Here is a 20,202-nt window from a genome sequence, read left to right on the forward strand (position 1 = left end):
TCACAGTTCCTTGAAATATGTAAATGCATATGAATATGAAATAAACGCAAGTACCTCCTGATACTATAATCATGTTGCTTTTTAAACTCAACACATTTTAGCAATACTTCTGCTTTGCCCATCATAAACTCAAATTATTAAACAACTGGAATGCTTTTTAGTATAGTCATGTTTTATTTAACTGAATAAATACATATCTACATAAATATAACACACAGTTTAAGCAAGAATTCAAGGTTTCTTCCGAAAAGAAGCTGTCAATGAAAGACAAACCACCTTGGCTAGGTGAATAGTAGGAATTGCTGATAGGAGAGTATCTTTGAAACTTGTGCATTTACATATTTGGACAGGATTATAAAGGATATCTGTATTTTCTATGGAAATACTATATATTTTAATTTGTTAGGTGCAGAATTGTGTACTTTATCTTGTACAGAAAATGCTGCATTTGTAAAGGGAAAAGAGCACTTCACAAACCTAGGTGTGCATTTGTATTGTGGTACATTATGGTAGCTTGGAAAATACTTTTTCTATTGTTTGTTTTCCTATCAATAACAATCTTACCTATTATGCTGGACTTGATATGAGCTTTATGTAAATTGCAAATCTTAAGCCAAGTGGAAATTAACTCCCGAGAAAGCTTTTCACAAGATGCAATTTTGAGGGTTTTTGTCTCATTAGCTGGATTTGCACATATTCAGTCGAGTCCACATGACTTGCCATGTGCGTGATTTTCTGAATGTTCAGGATTACAGACGTGATTCTCAGCCATGCTCATTGTAAATAGACTAAATGCCCTCTTACTATGCAAGGTTGCTCCTTCCACAAAGAGAATAATATAACATGCACAAAGACTTCCTTATTACTGCAAAGCACTATTGAATGAGATTCTGTGTGCAATTTGGTGACACCGTTTTAATGACCCTCTCCTGTTTTTTTTTGTTTCCAAGCGTGCATTACCTACTGATAAGTGTGAAACAATGTGATAGGAGCTAAAATGAAATGAGTTTATGGTACTAATTTATTAAACTGAGCAGATGAATTCAAAAAGCAATTGCTAGAGGAATACTGACACGATTATTTGTGTAATTTGTTTTCAATGTTTCAAATGATTTTTTAATTTATATTTTGTACTGGATTTACAAACTTTCTAGTTGTAGTAGAATACTGCTACTGCTACTACTACTGCTACCACTACTACTACTACTACTAATAATAATATAAACGTAATCTATACTTTTGGTGTTGTGATGATATACTTTTTTAAATAGAGTAATGCATCTTAATTTCTTTAGCACATAATCATATTCCCATATTCCACGACCTCACTTCCTGCTTTACTTGACAGCACCTGCTATCATTTATTGTTACATTTCAGTCACGTCGGACTTGGTAATAAAACACAGAGACCTCCTGTTTTCATTCAATAACTCATAAACTGTAGCTGTTTTAAAGCTACATTATGGTTTGTGATATATGAGAATTTAAACTTTATTTGAAATATTATTGGTTATGACCTTTGGTTTGATATTTTTTACTGTTTGGTATGAAGAGATGGTATTTTTATTGATTTATTTAGTTATTACTGAAAACAGAACAAATCCCAAGTTATCACAATAAACAGACTGCCAATGGATGAGGTCATTGACCATTGGATGAAACCTAAAACCAAGGCCTTGTTGCAAGTGACTGCAGCAAAAGGTATTGATATGCAAATCACTTAAGTCACTTGTTTTTTGCTATAGTTATTCTGTATTCCAGTGTTTTGGAGCTATTTGTTAATATGAGATCATTGATTTTGTGTGGTTCTGAGCAACAATGAAAGTGCTTTTGTTCTTTGCATATTCGGCTTGCCGAGTTTTTCTTCTAACAGTCACCTGAGTGTCGTTTCTGTGCGACTGTGTTTCATGACATTCAGACTTCAAGCAAGTGCCCAGATTTGTTGCTTTATCTTTTTTCCAAGCTGAAGATATTTTCATAAAAATATGAATGAAACACATTTAATACAGAAGATTCTTGGCTTAAATATATAAACAACACCAGCCATCAGTTTGAGTGATGGTTCATAATCAATGAAAAGCAATCGGTAGGATTCACCTCGTCCCATTTTGACCATTCGGTTTGTCGGAGAAAAAAAAGAAAAGAAAAGAGACATTTGTTTTGAAAGATAACTTTTAATGCTTTCATGCTGCTGATTTAAAGCTTTCCAGAGTGCTGTTCCCAGGGATTTATTGTATCTCTTTCAATGAATGACTGCCAGCATCTTTGGTTTAAAAAAAGAAAAGAAAACTTGAGACAATCAATCATAATGGAGCTCTCGTGTTGGATGCTAATATGATTATCAGAGTGGTAATAAATCTTTATCAATCGGTTCATTCAATCGGCCTATCCTGGTAGGGCCAGGCCTGTGCTCGAGAACAGCATAACACTTCATTATTATGCAGTGTGGGAGGCAGGATTAGTTTGAGATGGTAAAGTGTTATCAAGCCAGTCTATAAGCAATTAGATGATGTTTATCTGGGAGATTTCTGCAGCTTTACACCATTACAACATGCGCTGCAGATTATGCAAAGTCGTTAAGGCTGGAATGGCCTATTGCCTTTGCTATTCATACGTGTAAAATAAAGCAAATTTGATTGAAAGGATTTGGAACGTACAATACATTAAATCTGCCTGACAATGGAGATTCCTGTGTTCAAGTCTATAGAGTCGCTGTTTGCCAAATAAAGATGAATACTAGCGATGACCAATTTTGTGCAAACCATCAATAGAAGACAAACGACCTCTTCTTCTGGTGCTGTAACTCAACTGGCTGGAGGAAAGGAAAATATGCTGCAGAATGTATTCTGGTATTCTAAATATGTATTTTGCAGTCTATAGTACATGTTCATGATAACTTGGCTCCAGGTAAATAACCTTTAACAGTTAAGTCGATTTTGGTACTTTGGAGAAGGATTTAACACAGCTGGTATGTATTTATTGCATGTCTTTTTGATTAGTTCTCTGCAGTTTTATTTAGGATACTGTGAACACCGGGACTAATAGATGGTCCTGGCTGGGGTAAGATGGCAGCAGATATTAAGCAGGCAGGGACTACAGAAATCGAACAGAGGGGACAGAGTTAATGGACTATGCAGTGTGTGCGGGCCAGGAGAGTGACAGGTCGAAACTGGGGCCCGAGAGAGGAGCTGGCATAGACTCGAATCAGGACTGCAGCTGGAAAGGGTCATGGCTGGTGCCACCCCCCACATGGACATCTAACTACAGAAAGAACAGTGGCCATCATCACTGTTGTGTTTCTGCCTGGACTGTAAATAAAGCTGAACTGAATAAATAAAGCTGAGCTGAACCCCATCTCCAGGCAGGCCGAAACCGCGTCTTCCGGCTGGTAATTTGTGCTCCAGTGAAGGGCGGACCAGACGTGCACTTCAGTGTGCAAAATCTGCTAATAGACCATTGATTGCATCTGGCTTGTTGTCTTAATCTCCTGTATAGAGTGTTATCATAGCAAAAAGCTGGCATCATCCATTGTATCTGTTGTCTGGGAGCCCCAGGGGGTCCTTGGATACAGTTCAGGGTGTCTGCAGAATGTCACCCAAGAAAAGCAGTATATTAGTGAAATCACATTTTACTTTGAGTTAAAATTGAAAATCTCTTGAACTGAGCCTGTGTCTGTTTAAAAAATATAATAAATATGTTGTATTCATAGTTCACAGCCAATTTACATTTTGTTACCAATTGTAACGTTTATGGTTGTATGTAAGCTTCAATTACAATTGCGTTTTTAAATGTGAGTTGTCAGCCCAATCCTGTTGACAGCACTACTATATTCTGTGTATGCTTTTTCCCCATGATTCAGTATCAGTCAAGTGTTATGTTGCTATTCGTCAGAACTACACTTTTCTTCTTGCAAGATGGGCTTTAAGTGTCTTTCAAAAGTCAGAACATGTATTACCAGCAGCATCTTGGATACAGCAGGGAGCTGCAGACGAGAAGAAATGTCACGGCACTTGACTATATTTGTATTCCCTTCACGGTTGCAGTGCAATGGATGAATTAGTTTGCCATTCTCTTTAGACGCCACAATCCCTTAGAAAATATTTTGAAACCATAAAGTCATCATGGTCAGTTTTAAAAATGATATATCAGGCATATCACAGGTGAGCTTTTCCCAGAGGCGTATCCTGTATTTTTTTAGTTTGTTTGACACATCATTGTTAGGTACTAATTATTATTATGAATATGTACGCGGCCTTTTTTAGATAACTGTATTCAGTTATGGGGGCGATCATTTTAAACCGCAAGCTAAATAATATTTATTTTATAGTAATGCTTTCAATTCCTCTTTTCTCTCTCCAACTATAAGCTTCTGATGCTTATAAAGATTTCCAGTTTGTGCTTGATCAGCTTTCTAAAGAATTGTCCTTGAGTATTTTTTTTCTTTGGTGTGAGAATAGAGATGCAGGTGCTGAAACAGATGCACAATCTCCTCTGAATCCCTTAGCATCCTGCGTGGAGCCCACATAGCTAACAAACAGCAACCTTTAATTTCATTAGTTCAAAATTAATTTGCTGGCAAGTGTAAAACATAATTACCATCTGATTAGCAATGCAAAACAAAATAGACTCACTGTATTTCATGGTCACTGCAAGGGGAAAATATTTGAATTAGCATTTAAATTTTGTCAGGTTATTATTTTGGTTCAATTGCTGGTTATGGAGAAAAAAAAAGGCTTTGAGTTTCTCGAGCTATTGTCTGTAATTGTATTAAGCCTAATGGATCATAGATTACAGAACTTAATTATCACAGAGTGCTGAAAGTGCAAAACACAGAATAATCTCATCCGATAGATTTCCCATGTGTGTTGCTTACAGTGCTCTTTACATTGCAGTTTCAAATAGGAAAGTAGTCAGTTTCAAACAGGAGTGTTTAGTGCCACAAACAAATTGGTAATATTCAGGTTAAGCTTAGGTTTTAATTTTTCCTTTCATTTAAATGTTTTGCTAGATTTGGATAATAACACATCCCTAGTAACGGGGACACTGGAAACGTTGGTCTATAAATATCAGTTACAAATAGATAAGTCTTGATAAGATGTACTACTTAATACATAGTCAGGGATTAGTATATTATACAATAGCCTATTTTCTTAGTTAACCACATTTATATATTAAAAAAACCTTTAGCAGTCTTAGCCATGTTACATTAGTATTAGTTTTTTTAAATTCTTTATATTATATCGCAATAAATAGAATTATTTATTCATATACTTTATTTGTGTGTTCATAGGTGGGAGGACTTTATAATTTATAAATGTATATGAAAATGTTGATATATATTGTAGTCATTTAAATGTATTGAAGCCAGAGCCCAATTTAAACTGTCTTCCTGAATGTATTGTATTTCCCTGCTGAAATGTGCATTATAACTTTTGTCTGTGTGAGTGCCCAGCACATTGCATTTTTATTCAGTGCGTGAATACTGGTGCATACTAATTACTCTGTAACTACAAGCTTCTTGTCTGTGGGCACGGTGTTAGTACCAGGGGCCCGACACAGTATATTATATACAGTTTTTAGTGCTGCTTAAGTACACTGGCAGTAAACAAAGGAAGATGCTATGTGGGGTGCCAACTCGAATCCCAGAGGACCAGTGCTTGTGTCTGCACTTGCATTCTGATTGCTGTTTACAAACTTTTGCTTTTTCTCCAACATCACCATGGGTTTCTTTCTTTTCCCTGGATTTTTTTTTCTTTTTCCTGTGCAGCAACATACTGGAGATAAAATCTAATGAGCTGAATTTAGCAAAAATGCCATGTGGCCCTTCTTAGAACGATATCCATCTGTCACCTTGGAGCAGCAGTGCTGGGCAGCTGTAGTTTCTTTCTTCTATATCGAATGAAAATCATCATGCCCCCCACCCTCTTACTACACCGCCACCATCCCTCCTCACGCTCTCTCTAGAGTCAGGTATGATAAACAGGCCAGCAAATTGCCTTACATGGATATCATACAGCTCCTAATCTGCTGCCATTTGAGAGCAGCGGAGCCAGATGGCTGGTAACAGTGGGTGAAAGTCTCCACGTTAATTTCTGGCAGGGAAATTCAAGCATACGTTCCAGAAGTCTTCCACTTGCACACACAAACACACAGAAACAATCTATTGAGATAGCACTGAGGTTAGTGAGGGGAAAAAAATACCCAGCATGCCCTGTTCCAAACAAGGAGCAGATTTCCATGCCGGGAAGAAAGTATTCTCCCTTCGACGGGAGCTTAGGCGCGGTAGAATGAACAAACTGTGAAAAGCAGGTCTTTGTTAAAAAAAAAGAAAAAGAAAAGAAAAAAAGATGCATCTGAACAGCAGGGTAGATGGCTTCATTCCAAAACCCACAGTGGAAAGCAAGGGAAAAACAAAACTGTTAGCCATAGGGAGGGTGACTATAAATATATTAAGAGGAAGCTATCAATTTTTCATATGACAATACAAAACTTTGCTGCAGGCCTTTGTTTGAGCTCACACTGCATGTAACCCAATTAAGCTAGTTAAAACTGCATGCAGATTCCTCTGAGCCAATTTACACATCCAATTAATGATACTAAAATATAACACAAACAAAGTGACAGTTCCTTGTAGCCTAAAAGACTAACTCAAGATAAAACATAAGCAAAAGAGCGAATAATGCTGGGGAAGAAAAAAATTATAATAATGAGGACTTTCTAGCATTGCTCTCTGTAGCTCCCAAAAGGCATAAACACAGACAGACATGTCCCTTCTTAACTGGACTGTCCAAATGGGTCAGACTAACCTAAATTTTGTTCCTTGCTCTAAGGATCCACAGTCTGAATGCTTGCCACAATGCAGTTGCTCATCAATTGATTGGCAGCTCTTGTGCTAGCTCCGCCTCCCCAACAAACGTGTTCTAGAACCTTCCATCCCTTCTAGTTAGACTTCTCCCAAACCACTGCCAGGTATAGTACCTGCAGTTGAAACTATAACCTCACATTCAGCAAACAAGAAAATGGCAAACAACAGTTAAAGTATAGCATTAATAAAAAATGCTACGGTTGTTAAGGAGTGTGGCTCAGTAAGTGTCCACAGAGGGCAGGTGGTGTTTTTTGGGCTGAGCTCCAGGGCTTAAAAGATAAGTCTGTGTCGTAATAACAAGATCTGACTAGTTTTTGATCGTGGTGGATTTTTAACTGTCCTCTATCCTCTTACGTATTGGTTTCAATTGTTTATTAGACAATTATATAAACCCTAATTGGAGCTGCTGTTTGCATTCTGTTATTAAAATCATAACCATAAAAAGGAATTAGAAGTAATGTATGCATTTATGATATAATTTTGGGTGATACCTCAATGAGATGGATATAATATACAATACAATGTCACAGTGGGATTGTAATTTATTTCAGTTGAGGATGGCTAACGAGCGATACATGAAATATGATGACTTTTCAGCAGGAATTTAAATAGATGTGGCTGCTGTTACATTGCAAGTCTACTACAAAAACATCAGGGCAAATTAAGTGTCAATTATAAATAATGTAGTTGTGTTGAGAGCAAAGACACTTCAGATAGAGTCAAGTGAATTATAATAATCTTGAAATAAATCTGTTGAAAACATCAAAGTTTCTATGCACTCAGTCTGTGAACATTGTATTATTAAGCCAAGCTTTGCAGTATTACAGGACAACACAGGGGCCTGGTTTTTGGCCACAAGAACTAGAGCAATTACAATTTTCCTTGGGCCAGCTGCTCCATGGATAGTGATGGATACACACAACCCAGAATCTGTCATAATGAATATCCCATTGCTTTGATTTCCGAAGTCCCACTACTGTACTCTCTCTGCTGTTACTTACAGAAATATACTCATCAGCAGCGAAACTGGATCAGACTGAGCCTGCCACTCATCAACATCCAGCACTGGCCCCTGTTCTTTTCACATTAATGGTGATCTAACATCCATCAGCCAGCTAGCTCTTGTAAGATTAATTACAGCAGTCACATTGGCAGGATGGGTATGGAATAGGCACAGATGCCCGGAAAGCTTTGCAGTCCAGGTCTGTTTAAGTCTCCCTCCTGAGGGACGACAGCGAGGGAAATCTACCTTCTGTTCCCACTGAACAGTTTCATTTGCTGACATCTTTCTGTTTCACATTCCAGTGCACCAGGGTATTTAGTGTTATTAGTTCTTCATGTTGACCAGATGATTAATTCCCACAGGATGGCACAAAACAATGCACAATTTGATTTTTGACTAAACAGAAATATATGTACCATCAATTTACACATGGTAGCAAATTAAAGCATCATGCCTGTCCATATTTATTTCTCAAGACACCTGAAAAATGTTTCTTCTTCTTTAAAAAAAATAATAATGCAATATTATATTAACATATTCATGAAATGTTCTTGTTCAGTGCAGTGCTGATACAGCATGTTAGTGTATTGTTGTTCTACAGTTCCCAAACTTTTTCACACTGCAGCCCAGCTAATTGTGGCATTTAATTATTGTCACAGTATGGACTATATTGCCAACACCAGTTTTATTGCATATAAAACATACGCAAAGGCGCTCTAACAAAGGGAAAAATAAATTTACCACTACAAATGCAATACCAATACAGAACACTTGAAGCATTTTGAATTTTTACCTTAATAATTGTCTGGATGGATTTTTAAAAATTGCATTTGAAATTATTGTTATATAGTTTATACTTCATTTAAAATGATTGTATTTATAAATACAGAGTGTTAAATACATTTCTACAACTGAATGAACCCATAAGGGTACTTACCATAATGTGTGGGTGTTTCTTTAATAATATAGTTTATATGTAGTATATTGTATGTCAGCGTTTGACAATCAAATAAAGGTATCTATTAAATAATAATAATAATAATAATAATAATAATAATAATAATCTTTCTAAGATTCTTGCATAGAGATAACTGTGGAGCATGCTTATTAAATATATTAACTTTCACATTTTGGTAACCCAGCACGCCATTCGAATGTGTTCAAAATTGTGATTATGAATTCTCAATCTGAATTTGTGTACTTCTGACAAACCACCTTGATACTTACAAATAAAACAAATGGTTAGTTACTACATATTTTTTGTATTTCCTGGCATGGAAACCAAACAAAGTTTAGCCAACGTACAAACAGTTTTTTTAATGAAAAATAATAATTTTGTTGCTCTGTTGATGTGTTCAACTCATGTCTTTGCATTTTCATGACCAGATGTGCTACTGAAACACAGCCAGAAGGAAAATTGATCCTTGATGAAAATGCATAGCAGCCGAGTGGAAATCTATAGGGAGCCATATTCCCCAACATATGCTTCTGTCCTGCTTTTACTGCTTCTCGTACAATCCTGTAGAAGCCCTGGTGGGTTTATATCTCTCTGAAATGCTTTGTTGCAATGTTATAGACACATAAAAACACACAGCAATTGACCATAGACCACCGTATTTTGGCTGGGTTGGTGGTTGATATTTAAAAGTGGAAAGACTGTCAATATAAGTACAGGATTACAGCCAAATCTGGAGCTCAATATAAGAAACAGTGTGTTCTTCTTAGATGTCAATATGTTCCCTTCTCATCCGTGTTAAGAACATGCTTTTGTCTGCAGCTTTTAGAAGCAGTAACATGTGGTTGTGAGCATGGTCCTCTGTGGCAGGAGTTTAATATCACAGAGAAATCCACCCTTGTGTGTTCCTATGGTTCCTCTATGTTTTACTGCAGCTCTGTGGTGATTACTGGACATGTGTTTTCCTGGGTTATGATGATTGTAAAGTTCATGAATCACCCTCATCAGCTTCCCTAATTGTCTGAAGAATGAGACCTCCAATGTTGCCAATTCTATTTAGAAAATTACTTTTCTTGCGCTGGCTACCGTGTTTTCGGTTTGGGGTAGGGCTGTGATTGGCCACTCTAGTGTGCACTTTGACCTCCCACTGCATAGTTAAAAATGGTGCATCACAAAAAACACCTTTCAGGTTATGTGAAAAATATAAATCTCTTGAACTGAAATCAAAATAATGACAAATCCCATGCATTATGGTGCTTCATTCCACATTATAAAACAGGCCCAATCTTTCTAAATGGAATTCCACTCCTACATTAAGGAAATATACATCATTTACATTAAATTATAGTATGTATTAGAGGCCACTGTCTCATGATGGTTGAAAGCCATTGCTTTTTGTCATTTCAACATTATGATTTGATATATTGACTTAAAAGCCTTAGAAGTTAAGGCATTGGATGGGATATTAGCCTATATGGTTAGACAACACCAGAACGCCCAAAGAACAAGCAGGAACTAAAGACAGCTGCAGTGCAGGCCTGGCAGAGCACCACCAGGGAAGAAACCCAGCATCTGCTGATGTCTATGGGTTCCAGACTTCAGGCAGTCATTGACTGCAAAGGATTTGCAACCAAGTATTGAAACTCACAATTTAATTCATGATTGTTAGTTTGTCCAAATATTTTTGAGCCCCTAAAATTGGGGGGACCGCATGTATAAATGGGTGTAATTCCTACACCGTTCACCCAATTTGGGTGTAACTACCCTCAAGATAAAGGTGAAAGTCTACAATTAAAGCTTGAAGTCTTGAAATCCGTTGTGGTGGCATACGCAGCCAAAATGATGACAGTTGTGTCACTGTCCAAATATTTATCGATATAACTGTAGTTAATTGTTTTGGGGAATTGTATTTTGGTCGTTATCTTATTTCAGTTTGAATGTGCTTCCCAGGAGGAGTAGCATGAATTAAATACAGCAGGAGGACTCCATGTGTTTTGTGAAGATGACAAACACCCAACTAAAATGTATATTGATATTAAGACAGACAATAGTGAGCTGCTTTTTTCTTATTTTTTTCAATAAAGGACTGATGACAGGCAGATTGCTACTGTCAAATATGTATTAATTCTGTTCACAGCAGGTAATATTTGTACAATTCTGCAAGTCTCTACAACTTGAGGGCTTGCCTTTGCTTGCGTCTACTTTCTTAGATGCGAATAGAAAATGTTAGTTATACAAATGCGCCCCCTAGTGTTTTGACTCACCTAGAGTATTAGCAAAGAAAGCAAGGAGAGCCAATAATCTGAAGTATTCTAAAGGAAAAATATACATTACACTGATTAATTAATTATTTTATTATATGTAAATTCTAGTTTGTTATGGAATTGTATGTAAAAACATTGTATTTGTGAAAAATAAAGCTTATGTTTCAATGTATATATATGTTTAAACATAAAACAATACAATTGTCCAAAATGGGGATGAACGAAGGCCTAATCTCTCTGTAGTGTGGTTCTTAAATTATACTTTATTATAAACTATACTTATAGCGTACTATTGAATGGCCATAACACGTGTCATTTATTTTAGAATATACTGGAGTTACTTTGAAAATAATTGCATTTTCTACTTTATACCACAAATTCAACAAAGGTTAAAAAGAAAAGGTATGAAATCATGAAACAAAATGTTTATAGCGAATGTACTGTATTTCCTTTTTTGTGGAGACAATCCTGATTTCAGGGAGAAATACATTTCCCAGAAGTCTCGGCAAGGGGTCTGCTGCAAAAGTGTCGCAAAGCCGAAGCGAAAAATACGGCACATGAGTGAAGTAGCATCAGCAACTGTGATCGAGCCTGGAGAGGAAAGCTGGCAAAATGTGATCGTTTAAAACCACACACGGCGTACATTCGTTCAATTCATGCAGGGCTGTTGTGGGCATTTCTTGGAGTCAAACCACTTAGCGGCAGTGAAGCATGGAGGAAAGCATGGAAGAAGAGGACATCTATGAGATGATGGACGACCACAATCACAACAACTGGGAGGCCAGTGCAAATGCATACACACTACAACCGCCCCAGCTCCAGCACCTACCCCAGCCCCAGCCCCTACCCCAGCCCCAGCCGACCGAGCCCCCCGGACAGGCGTCGCCCGGTGAGACAGACGAGTCCTGCCGGGGAGAGGCGACCGCGTTTCCGTGTCCGGAGGCCGCCGCCGGCCCGGACGACTGCGACAGTGCTGCTGCCTCCACAGCTATAGCTGGGAAACTCACCCTCAACATCAACAGCTCCACTTCCAAGTTCTGTAAGTTGATGCCTTAAAATACGAAGTATATAGCATGCAGTAGTATTCATATTGCTCATTATATAAAGGTACTTCATGGTGGAAAGGGGTGCTAACGAGGCTACTGCTGCTTGGCAAGTTGTTCGTTTTCAACATTCATCCTCCGTAAATCTGTGCCACAGTGTAGCATGTATTTTAACATCCCTTTTTACTCCTGCGAAGACGTCCAACTTCTAGTACCCCTAGACACAGTAAATAAAAGTAAAAAGCATTGTGAACATTGTCAGTTTTTGTCCAATCAGCTGGCTTGTTCCTGATTCTGACAGGTCAAGGTCTTCTATAGTATTGTTTCTGAAAGTGAAAGCAGCCTTTTGTTTTAATGCTAGTTACTTATCCATGTGGCAGTCAAACACGACTGTATATTCTGCTAAAACTGATCTTTTTTGTAAAAAACAAGTATACCTGGTATAACTATTGTAAACTTTAATAATTCGACATTCCACATGTATTATTTTATCTAGCTGCTCTCTCACTTAATCTGGTGCTTTTACTATTACAAAAATCAGTCAGAATGTCAATGTCCAGTAACCTTGCTTTGATTATTTTAGTCTGTCAGTTCTGTAGATTGTTTAATTGATTAGAATCCTGATTGCCTGTGATTCAATATTAGCTTGTAGCTTCTGCAGATGGTCAGTAGACTATGATTATGAACTGCATTCATTGAGTTTTATTGCAACTACTGACATTTGAAAACCAGAAAATAATGTGTATCAAAACACTATGGACACCTTTTTGTGCTACAGGATTCTTTGAATACTTGACACTCTCACATCGGTCCAAGCTAGTTATTCAATTCCTGTCCTGTGAACATTACACCTGCACATTTTAATGCTTTGCTTTGGTGCCTTGACTCAGTTCTGTTCCTGATCTGCATATTGCACAATGGAATAAGTCTGCACTGTGATTTAACATTTCCTGCTTTGTTTCTTAGTTGTGTGTAAACATTTACTATTTCTGATCAATAGGACCCATATCTGTGTCATATATTTTTGATACTGTTGGTGATTAAAGAGTCTTAAACACACAAGAGTTTGGCAGAGTGCACTGTAGTTTATTATTGTGAAACTGTGTCTTTCAAAGAGTTAGTAGATGGGGACAAACATGGTATTACACTTCCCTAAGTGTGGCTGCCACACCACATACTTGTAATTTTTCATTCTGTCATAGATATGCTAATACTTCATCAGATGTTTTTCATACCTTATTTTTGTTGTGGGTGTTACCTTTGTCATGTGATCTTTGGTTTCTCCATTCCCTCCCTTACAGTGTGATACAGTGCGTGTGAGTAGACTTCAGGACTTTTAACTGTAGAAACTACATAAAAATGTCCACCTTGGAAATGAAAATGATCTTATCATTCCTGATATGTTACTATCTTGAAATGGATTTTCCATAACTTCATGGTTTGCAAAATGTCATTTTGGGAGCAAAAAGATCCTGGACTGATCCTTTGCAATGTAGACTAATACAATCAGTGTTAGTTCCATTCACTTTAGAGGTGATGTACAGGACCTTTAGAAGATGCCTGTGGATTCTGTTTTGAAGTCTTTAAGCTTTTTCACCATTTTATTGTGTAGGAAGATGGATCAAAATAAATTGGCAAATGCAAGATGGGTAAATGGTTAATACTCTGAGACGATTCTTTGCTGCCATTTTCTGTTTTGTGCCTTAAAAGAAAAAGTTTGATCTGATTGTTGTGCTTGTGACTGCTAACCTTCTTGTAAATGCACCGGAACTTTGAACCTTGAAACACTTGCATGCTGACTTTCTAATAATCTGAACAGTCATGAGAATAAATTCCACACATGTAGGCTTTTACAACCTGTAATGTTTGTGTAGTTATTTGTCTATATTTCCTTGCAGTGATGAATGTTATAACAACTGAGGACTACCAAAGCACATACTGGCCTAAACTGGAAAGAGCCATCGACCAGCTCCTGACACAGAGCCCAGAGGACTATATTCCCATATCATATGAACAGATATACAGGTGAGACTCCCAACTTGTGCTAGACTAGGGTTAAGTTGGCAACAAAATGTTTAAACTGCAAAATGTATGTTGTGCTTGAATTATTTAGCTGTCACCAAACCTTGCCTCAGCTGAGAATGTTTTTCTTTTGACAGCCTTATGTTCTTGCATACACATTGACTGCCTTTGTCCCTTTATTTTGTTTTCCAGCTGTGTGTACAAGTGTGTGTGCCAGCAGCACTCAGAGCAGATGTATAGCGACTTAATAAGGAAGATAACGGATCGTTTGAAACAAGTCTCAGAAGAACTGCAGGTAAAGGGCCTTCTGAGTAAGGGGCGACTGATTTGAAACTTAGTATGTGTCATTAACCACCAAGCCGTGTGTCCATTTAGCTGAGGTATAGCTGCTGTACTATTGTTCCTCCACAAGGTGGCAGTTTGTGATACATTTATCCTTCAAAACCCAATGTTTGACTTTGTTTTCTGCTAATAAGATGCTTGGTGTTCCTGAGCACACTGTGTCACCCTAGCTACTATTTTAAAATGTTAATTGCGTCCTGTCAACATAAGCCAGCCGAAAGCACAACATGATGTCTAAGTTCCTAGGGTGCTGGGTGCTTTTCTTTTGATTCATGTCGTGTAAGGGTGCATGACAATTACTGCACTGCTTCTCATAAACTGCAGTTTCATCTCTTGGAAGAATGTCTTTTCATCCTTACTTAACCCCCCCAGCAAACCAAAAAAAACAAGAAACATCCTAGTTTTAATTAGTTCCATGCTAATCAATCAAGAGACGAATCTGGGTGTTACATGGGTATTAAAAGTTTTGTGTATTTAAATTATTCAGCTTGCCTCCCTCCTCCCTCCCACTTGCCTCTTCACCCTGTTGGAGATGACCGGTAATGGCCTGTTCAGAAACCGCTGAGACAGGCTAGGACGGTGGCAGACAGCCTTTGTATTAGTGAAAATCCTCAGCCCAGCAGGGTTGTCAGGGTGAATGCACTTAATGAAGGTGCTTAATAGAAGCACATAGCCTTCCTTAAACCTCGCTCTGGTCAGACATCTCTAATAGGTAATGCTTCATCTATCACTGTGCTTTCAGCTCAGACTTGGGGTTTGATCTACAACATTTCCTCCTTGTATGTGATTTATGAATGTTTACTTATAGAAGCGAAGCTATAAGTTTGTATGAATCATTTTTGCATGGGCTGTGATTTGAATCTTACAAAAAATAATTTCACTTTACCCTAATTGAGTGTTTGTTTCAAACTGGCACATTTAGGAGACATTAGAGGTAATGCAGGGATTGAATTCTGAATAAACTGAGCAATTCAGGTGGTATTTACCAATCTGTATTACACTCAAGGACATTATAAGCACTCTTATTGATTATGTACCATGGCAACATGCTGGAATATGACAGTGGTGTAGTGTTGAAGTGGTGAGGGAGTGAGACGGAGCTGATTTTCTGAATGTGTCTGAAGGCCTGAGTCTCTAAACTCTCACAAGATTTTATCAGTAGGCATCTTATAAGCCTATTTAAATTAAAAGAAATGGAGGGACCAATTATCAATATCAAGTAATAGTTTGTGAGAAGCCTAATTTCAGATTTAAAAATATAAAAATGAAAGCCTTCATTCAGTATGCTGAATCAAAGCAATTGAAAGCCAATTACAATCATGAACTAATCAGCACATGCATTCGGCAGGTTCCTTGAAAGCAGTCCTGTTTTAAAAGAAAGAGGGTACTTGTAGTAATACATACAATCAATTATAACAGCTTCAATTGTGAAGGTGCCTAAATTAAGTCTTTGAGGACAGAGGGTTGATCTAAAAGCAATTTTAGTTTAATACATTTGTGGAAAATCATATTTTGATTTTAAGGGAATAGATGCATAATAAAAGATTAAAGCATTTTCAATCAAGACAGAAGCTTAAGCAGTCTGTTATTTGGAAAGGGTGAGCGATAGCATAATTGTTACCAGACTAGGTTTGCTTTAGTGTTAATTGAGTTTTTTTCCCCACTTCCAAATCCCATGTTCCCCAGAGTGCGGTCTGCCCAGAGTGCACCACAAATGGTCTAAGGGTGCCAGGTTTGTGTCTGCAGCTCGTACGGTTCTTTTTGCAGCCTGTCATCTCCTTTTGTTGAAAATGCATGAAGGTAATTTGGTTAGCAGCAGTGAGACGATTATGCAGGGTCTGAGGTGTTTATGACAGGTCTAATTACTGGTATAATGGAGGCCTGGATGTGATGCTTTTCTTTTTGTGTGTGTGTTGTTGGTCCACCAGGGTATCAGCGGGATTGAAAATTGAACAATTTCAATTGAAATACATGTAGCCCTTCTCCAGTAATCCAGTTGTGTTAAAAAAAAAAAAAAAAAAAAAAAATATTGACTCAGGAAAATAATACTGCTCACAATTTTGCATAACACAGATGTAAGTCTAGTGTTGGATAGTTTTCTGTTAACTTTATGTAATTTGTCCTGGGTTATGGCAAATGGATTTTGTCAAAGCATATCCAGTATTACAGTTTGTTCTTTGTCTTAAGCTGGGGTCACACTACACAATTTCTACAATCCGACCTGATTTTGCTCACACTTAATTACTATTTTGCACCGAATTTGTCTTTTATTTGTGAAGGAGTGCACACTACAGTACAGTGGGTCACACGCTTCACGACTGATCTGAAATCCTTTGTCGTGGGGAGTTCTGCCCAGATCTGTGCTTCTCCACCAATGGGATCTGTGGATTTCTGCAGAACTCTGCAAGTCAACAAGAACGCAACCATAAGCCGCTGTTTTGGTTTGTGTTCGTCTTTGCGGACAAACGCAAAAAGTGGAGAGAAGAGTGTGTGGGAAGACATGGTTGGGGAGGTGAGGGCAATAACCTATACTCTGTGCGAGAGCTGGAGCTGAGCAACACACAGGCTGTATCCGTCCCAGTATGAGCATCGCATTGTAGGGATCGATATTGTGTACAGACCTGGATAAATTACAGATACCAATTTGGTATTTGTATTTTAAAAGAAAGGGAACATAATATTATAGTATTTTTAAATAACCTGCCCCAAAAACAACCATTGTTAAAGGTTACACTGGTTGAAAGTCTCTACACATCCTGATAGCAATCAATAATTTAAGTGATCTAAATGTTAAAAAATATATATATATATATATCTTCTGTGGAAGGGACAGGACTAAAAAAGGGTCGACCTATCATTGCTTGTCGTGATCAGTGCCGATTTGTCAGGAGGACCAAATGGGGCTCAAATGGGGCTTAAAATCATGTAGTGTGACCTGGGCATTATGGTGATTGTTGGAACAATGACGCCAATTACAATCATTGCATCTCTTTTTTTTTTTTTTTCTCATGGAAGTGGGCGTTTGCACACAGGTTTTGCAGTGGTTTCAAATCTTGTACATTGCATCCATGTTCTCAGATCTATGAGTGTTAGGACTTTAACAACTGAAACCCCAGGTTCCCTGTCCAGATCAGAGAACCATTCTTTGAACTTAATTATTTTTATTGTGGCAATGAAGATGTTCTTCCAGTCGTGACATTTCATCTTTTCAAAGTGCATTTATTTCCATGTTGTTACATGCTTTTTAAAAAAGATTTAACACAAGGTGATGATTTTTTCAGATTATGTCAGTTACTCTTGTTATAGTACCTGCATTGCCACTCATTGTTTTTCTTTTTTAACAGACCAGCCCTCCTGACCAGTACATTGAGAAGTTCAATTCAGCCCTTACCCAGTACATGGGAGCCCTCCAAAGCATTGTGCCTCTATTCATTTATATGGTAAGTTCACCAAAAATAAAGATGTTGATACTAAGTAAGGAAAGCATTGGCACAGTTTCCCAACTTTGCACTGTGAAAGTAACTCACTATACACAGTGACTTTTGTATACAGTGAGCACTTACAGGGAAACGTGCACACTGACCAAAAATTATGGGTTTGTGTATTTGTGTTGTTATAGTGTGAAGTGAGATACGTACCACTCTTACAGATGGAGTATATCATATAAGCAACTTTTAAAAATACAACATTGGAAACTTACCAAATAATGGCAGATGTCAAACTCCAGTCAGCTCTCTGTTCGTCCACGTTTCCCTGTTTTGCATTGAGAAAGACAAAGCGCTCATCAGAGGAATATTAATCCTGCAGCGTTCAGTCAAGCACCCTTAGAAAAAAGCAGCCGGACGAAACAGGTGGCAGTGCACTAATTGGTTTTCAATTTCAAGTCCAATTACAGTACTTGGCTTAATTCTAATTTTGTTGTGTTTAAACCTATTTAACATATTTGTTTGATCTTAAGTGACTCTAATGGTAGTTATCTAAGAAAAACAATTAAAACAGTCAGGAGCCTCTATAATTACTGAGATGCCTGCATACATATCATTACTAACTAGTCAGAAATCAACTGAATGGCAGTAGAGTAGCAGAGGCAGCGTGTCAGAAAGGGAGTTTTTGTCCTATTTTATTTGTATATTTAGCTTTGCAAACTGTTTAAAACAACAAATGATGTATATATTATTGTCCCCATCACATTTCCTCCTACGATCTGTTGGCAGCTGTGGGAAATTATCAAATCATCTTTGTTGTTTTAATAAATAAAAAAAAAAAAAAAAAAAAAAATTGTATTTAAAATATTAAATTAAAGATTTTATATATCAGAACATTCATTTGCGTTTTTAAAATAATTGAAATAATATATTTTATTAGATCAAATTTCTAGGACTGTCCCAAAGGGTACATTTTTACCTTCGAAGGTTCGGATCACATTACTGAAGATTTGAAGCTTTGTTGGTGCATAATTTATCGGTTACATCACATACGCTACTAGTGTATATATTTGAATTAAAATCCATTTTTGTTTATGCAGCTAATCCATATAAACCAAATAAAACGTCCCTTGTTTAAAATAAGTCATTAAAATCTCAAACAGTAATCATGTTTTATTTATTTTTACAAGCACCCGTTTTACTTGCATGAAACATGTTAACCTTCCAGTCAAAGCACTACTCATAATTAACTGTATGTGTGGTGACAATTGCACAAGTAATTGCATAAAGTAATTTAACTACCATGAAATTAATTATGTTTTTTGTATTGAACTGAATCATATTAAAAAGATTGTTATATTAGGTTTACAGTTAGCAGTTTTTTGAGAATAAATATTATTGTAATTAAAGTTTCCTTAAAGAATACCAGTTCTTCAAATGTTATATTGTTACTGTTGCTTCTTATGTAAATAAGTGTTGACTCATCAATATAATTTAATTTAGCTTGTCTGCAACTTGGCTTGAATTTGGATGATTATGGCTTTTAAGGCTAGTTTGGATCTACACTGGTCAGTATGATCAGAGTCACCTTCAATATAATCAAGTTTTCATTACTGAATAAACAAATTAGTTTTTTACTGGAAGCTGGATAATTTCAAGGGGTATTTGGCAAGCTGATCAGGATCTTGGCGGTACAGATGGGTAAACTATCAATGATTAGAGAGCAGTGCATATATTTGTGGACTGATTTGAATGTACACTGAATGCATAACAAAATGTAAGCAATAATTACATTACTTAAAATCATTATAAAAATGAGTTTAATACATATTTTTTATTGTTTGGAAACTGACAGAAAAACATAATAGTTTAAACTTTTAAAATGTGATGAAAAACATTATTTTTCTTTTAATCAAAGAAACTTGAATTTCTAGATATGAGCAGTTGATCGCAATATTTGACGTTTTCACAGAAATAAATATGATTTTGTACATGTCTCAGCTATAACTTCCATGTTTACACATAGACATGTCTAGGACATGCACTGGTGACATTGTTGACAGAATCACACACACTCGTAAGTGCACAGCATAGTCGGACCATTGACCTGTGAATCGCTTTGCTTGTCTTCCAAGATGGTGGTGACAAGTACTCGTGACGTCACGCGTGTCTGCTGTATTGAGGGGCTTTTTATGATGGTTTTACATTATATCCAGCAACTGTAAGAAATGGGCAGTATGAAATCAAATGTTTAAATTTAGATAGGCTATGTGGGGCATCTGA

General features: G+C 37.0%; 1 protein-coding gene across 1 annotated transcript in view; it reads left to right on the plus strand.

The window, feature by feature from the left end:
* The first annotated feature begins 11,625 nt into the window (after nucleotides 1–11,625).
* Nucleotides 11,626–20,202, plus strand: part of cacul1 (CDK2 associated cullin domain 1) — a 32,106-nt gene continuing 23,529 nt past the window's right edge. Inside the window, exons 1-4 of the mRNA XM_066693191.1 lie at nucleotides 11,626–12,126; nucleotides 14,029–14,155; nucleotides 14,345–14,447; nucleotides 17,839–17,934. Of these exons, the coding sequence (XP_066549288.1) occupies nucleotides 11,799–12,126; nucleotides 14,029–14,155; nucleotides 14,345–14,447; nucleotides 17,839–17,934 (654 nt within the window). The 5' untranslated portion in view covers nucleotides 11,626–11,798. The remainder of the gene's footprint in view (nucleotides 12,127–14,028; nucleotides 14,156–14,344; nucleotides 14,448–17,838; nucleotides 17,935–20,202) is intronic.

Source organism: Amia ocellicauda, chromosome 20 (genome assembly GCF_036373705.1).
Source record: "Amia ocellicauda isolate fAmiCal2 chromosome 20, fAmiCal2.hap1, whole genome shotgun sequence".
Taxonomy (NCBI): domain Eukaryota; kingdom Metazoa; phylum Chordata; class Actinopteri; order Amiiformes; family Amiidae; genus Amia; species Amia ocellicauda.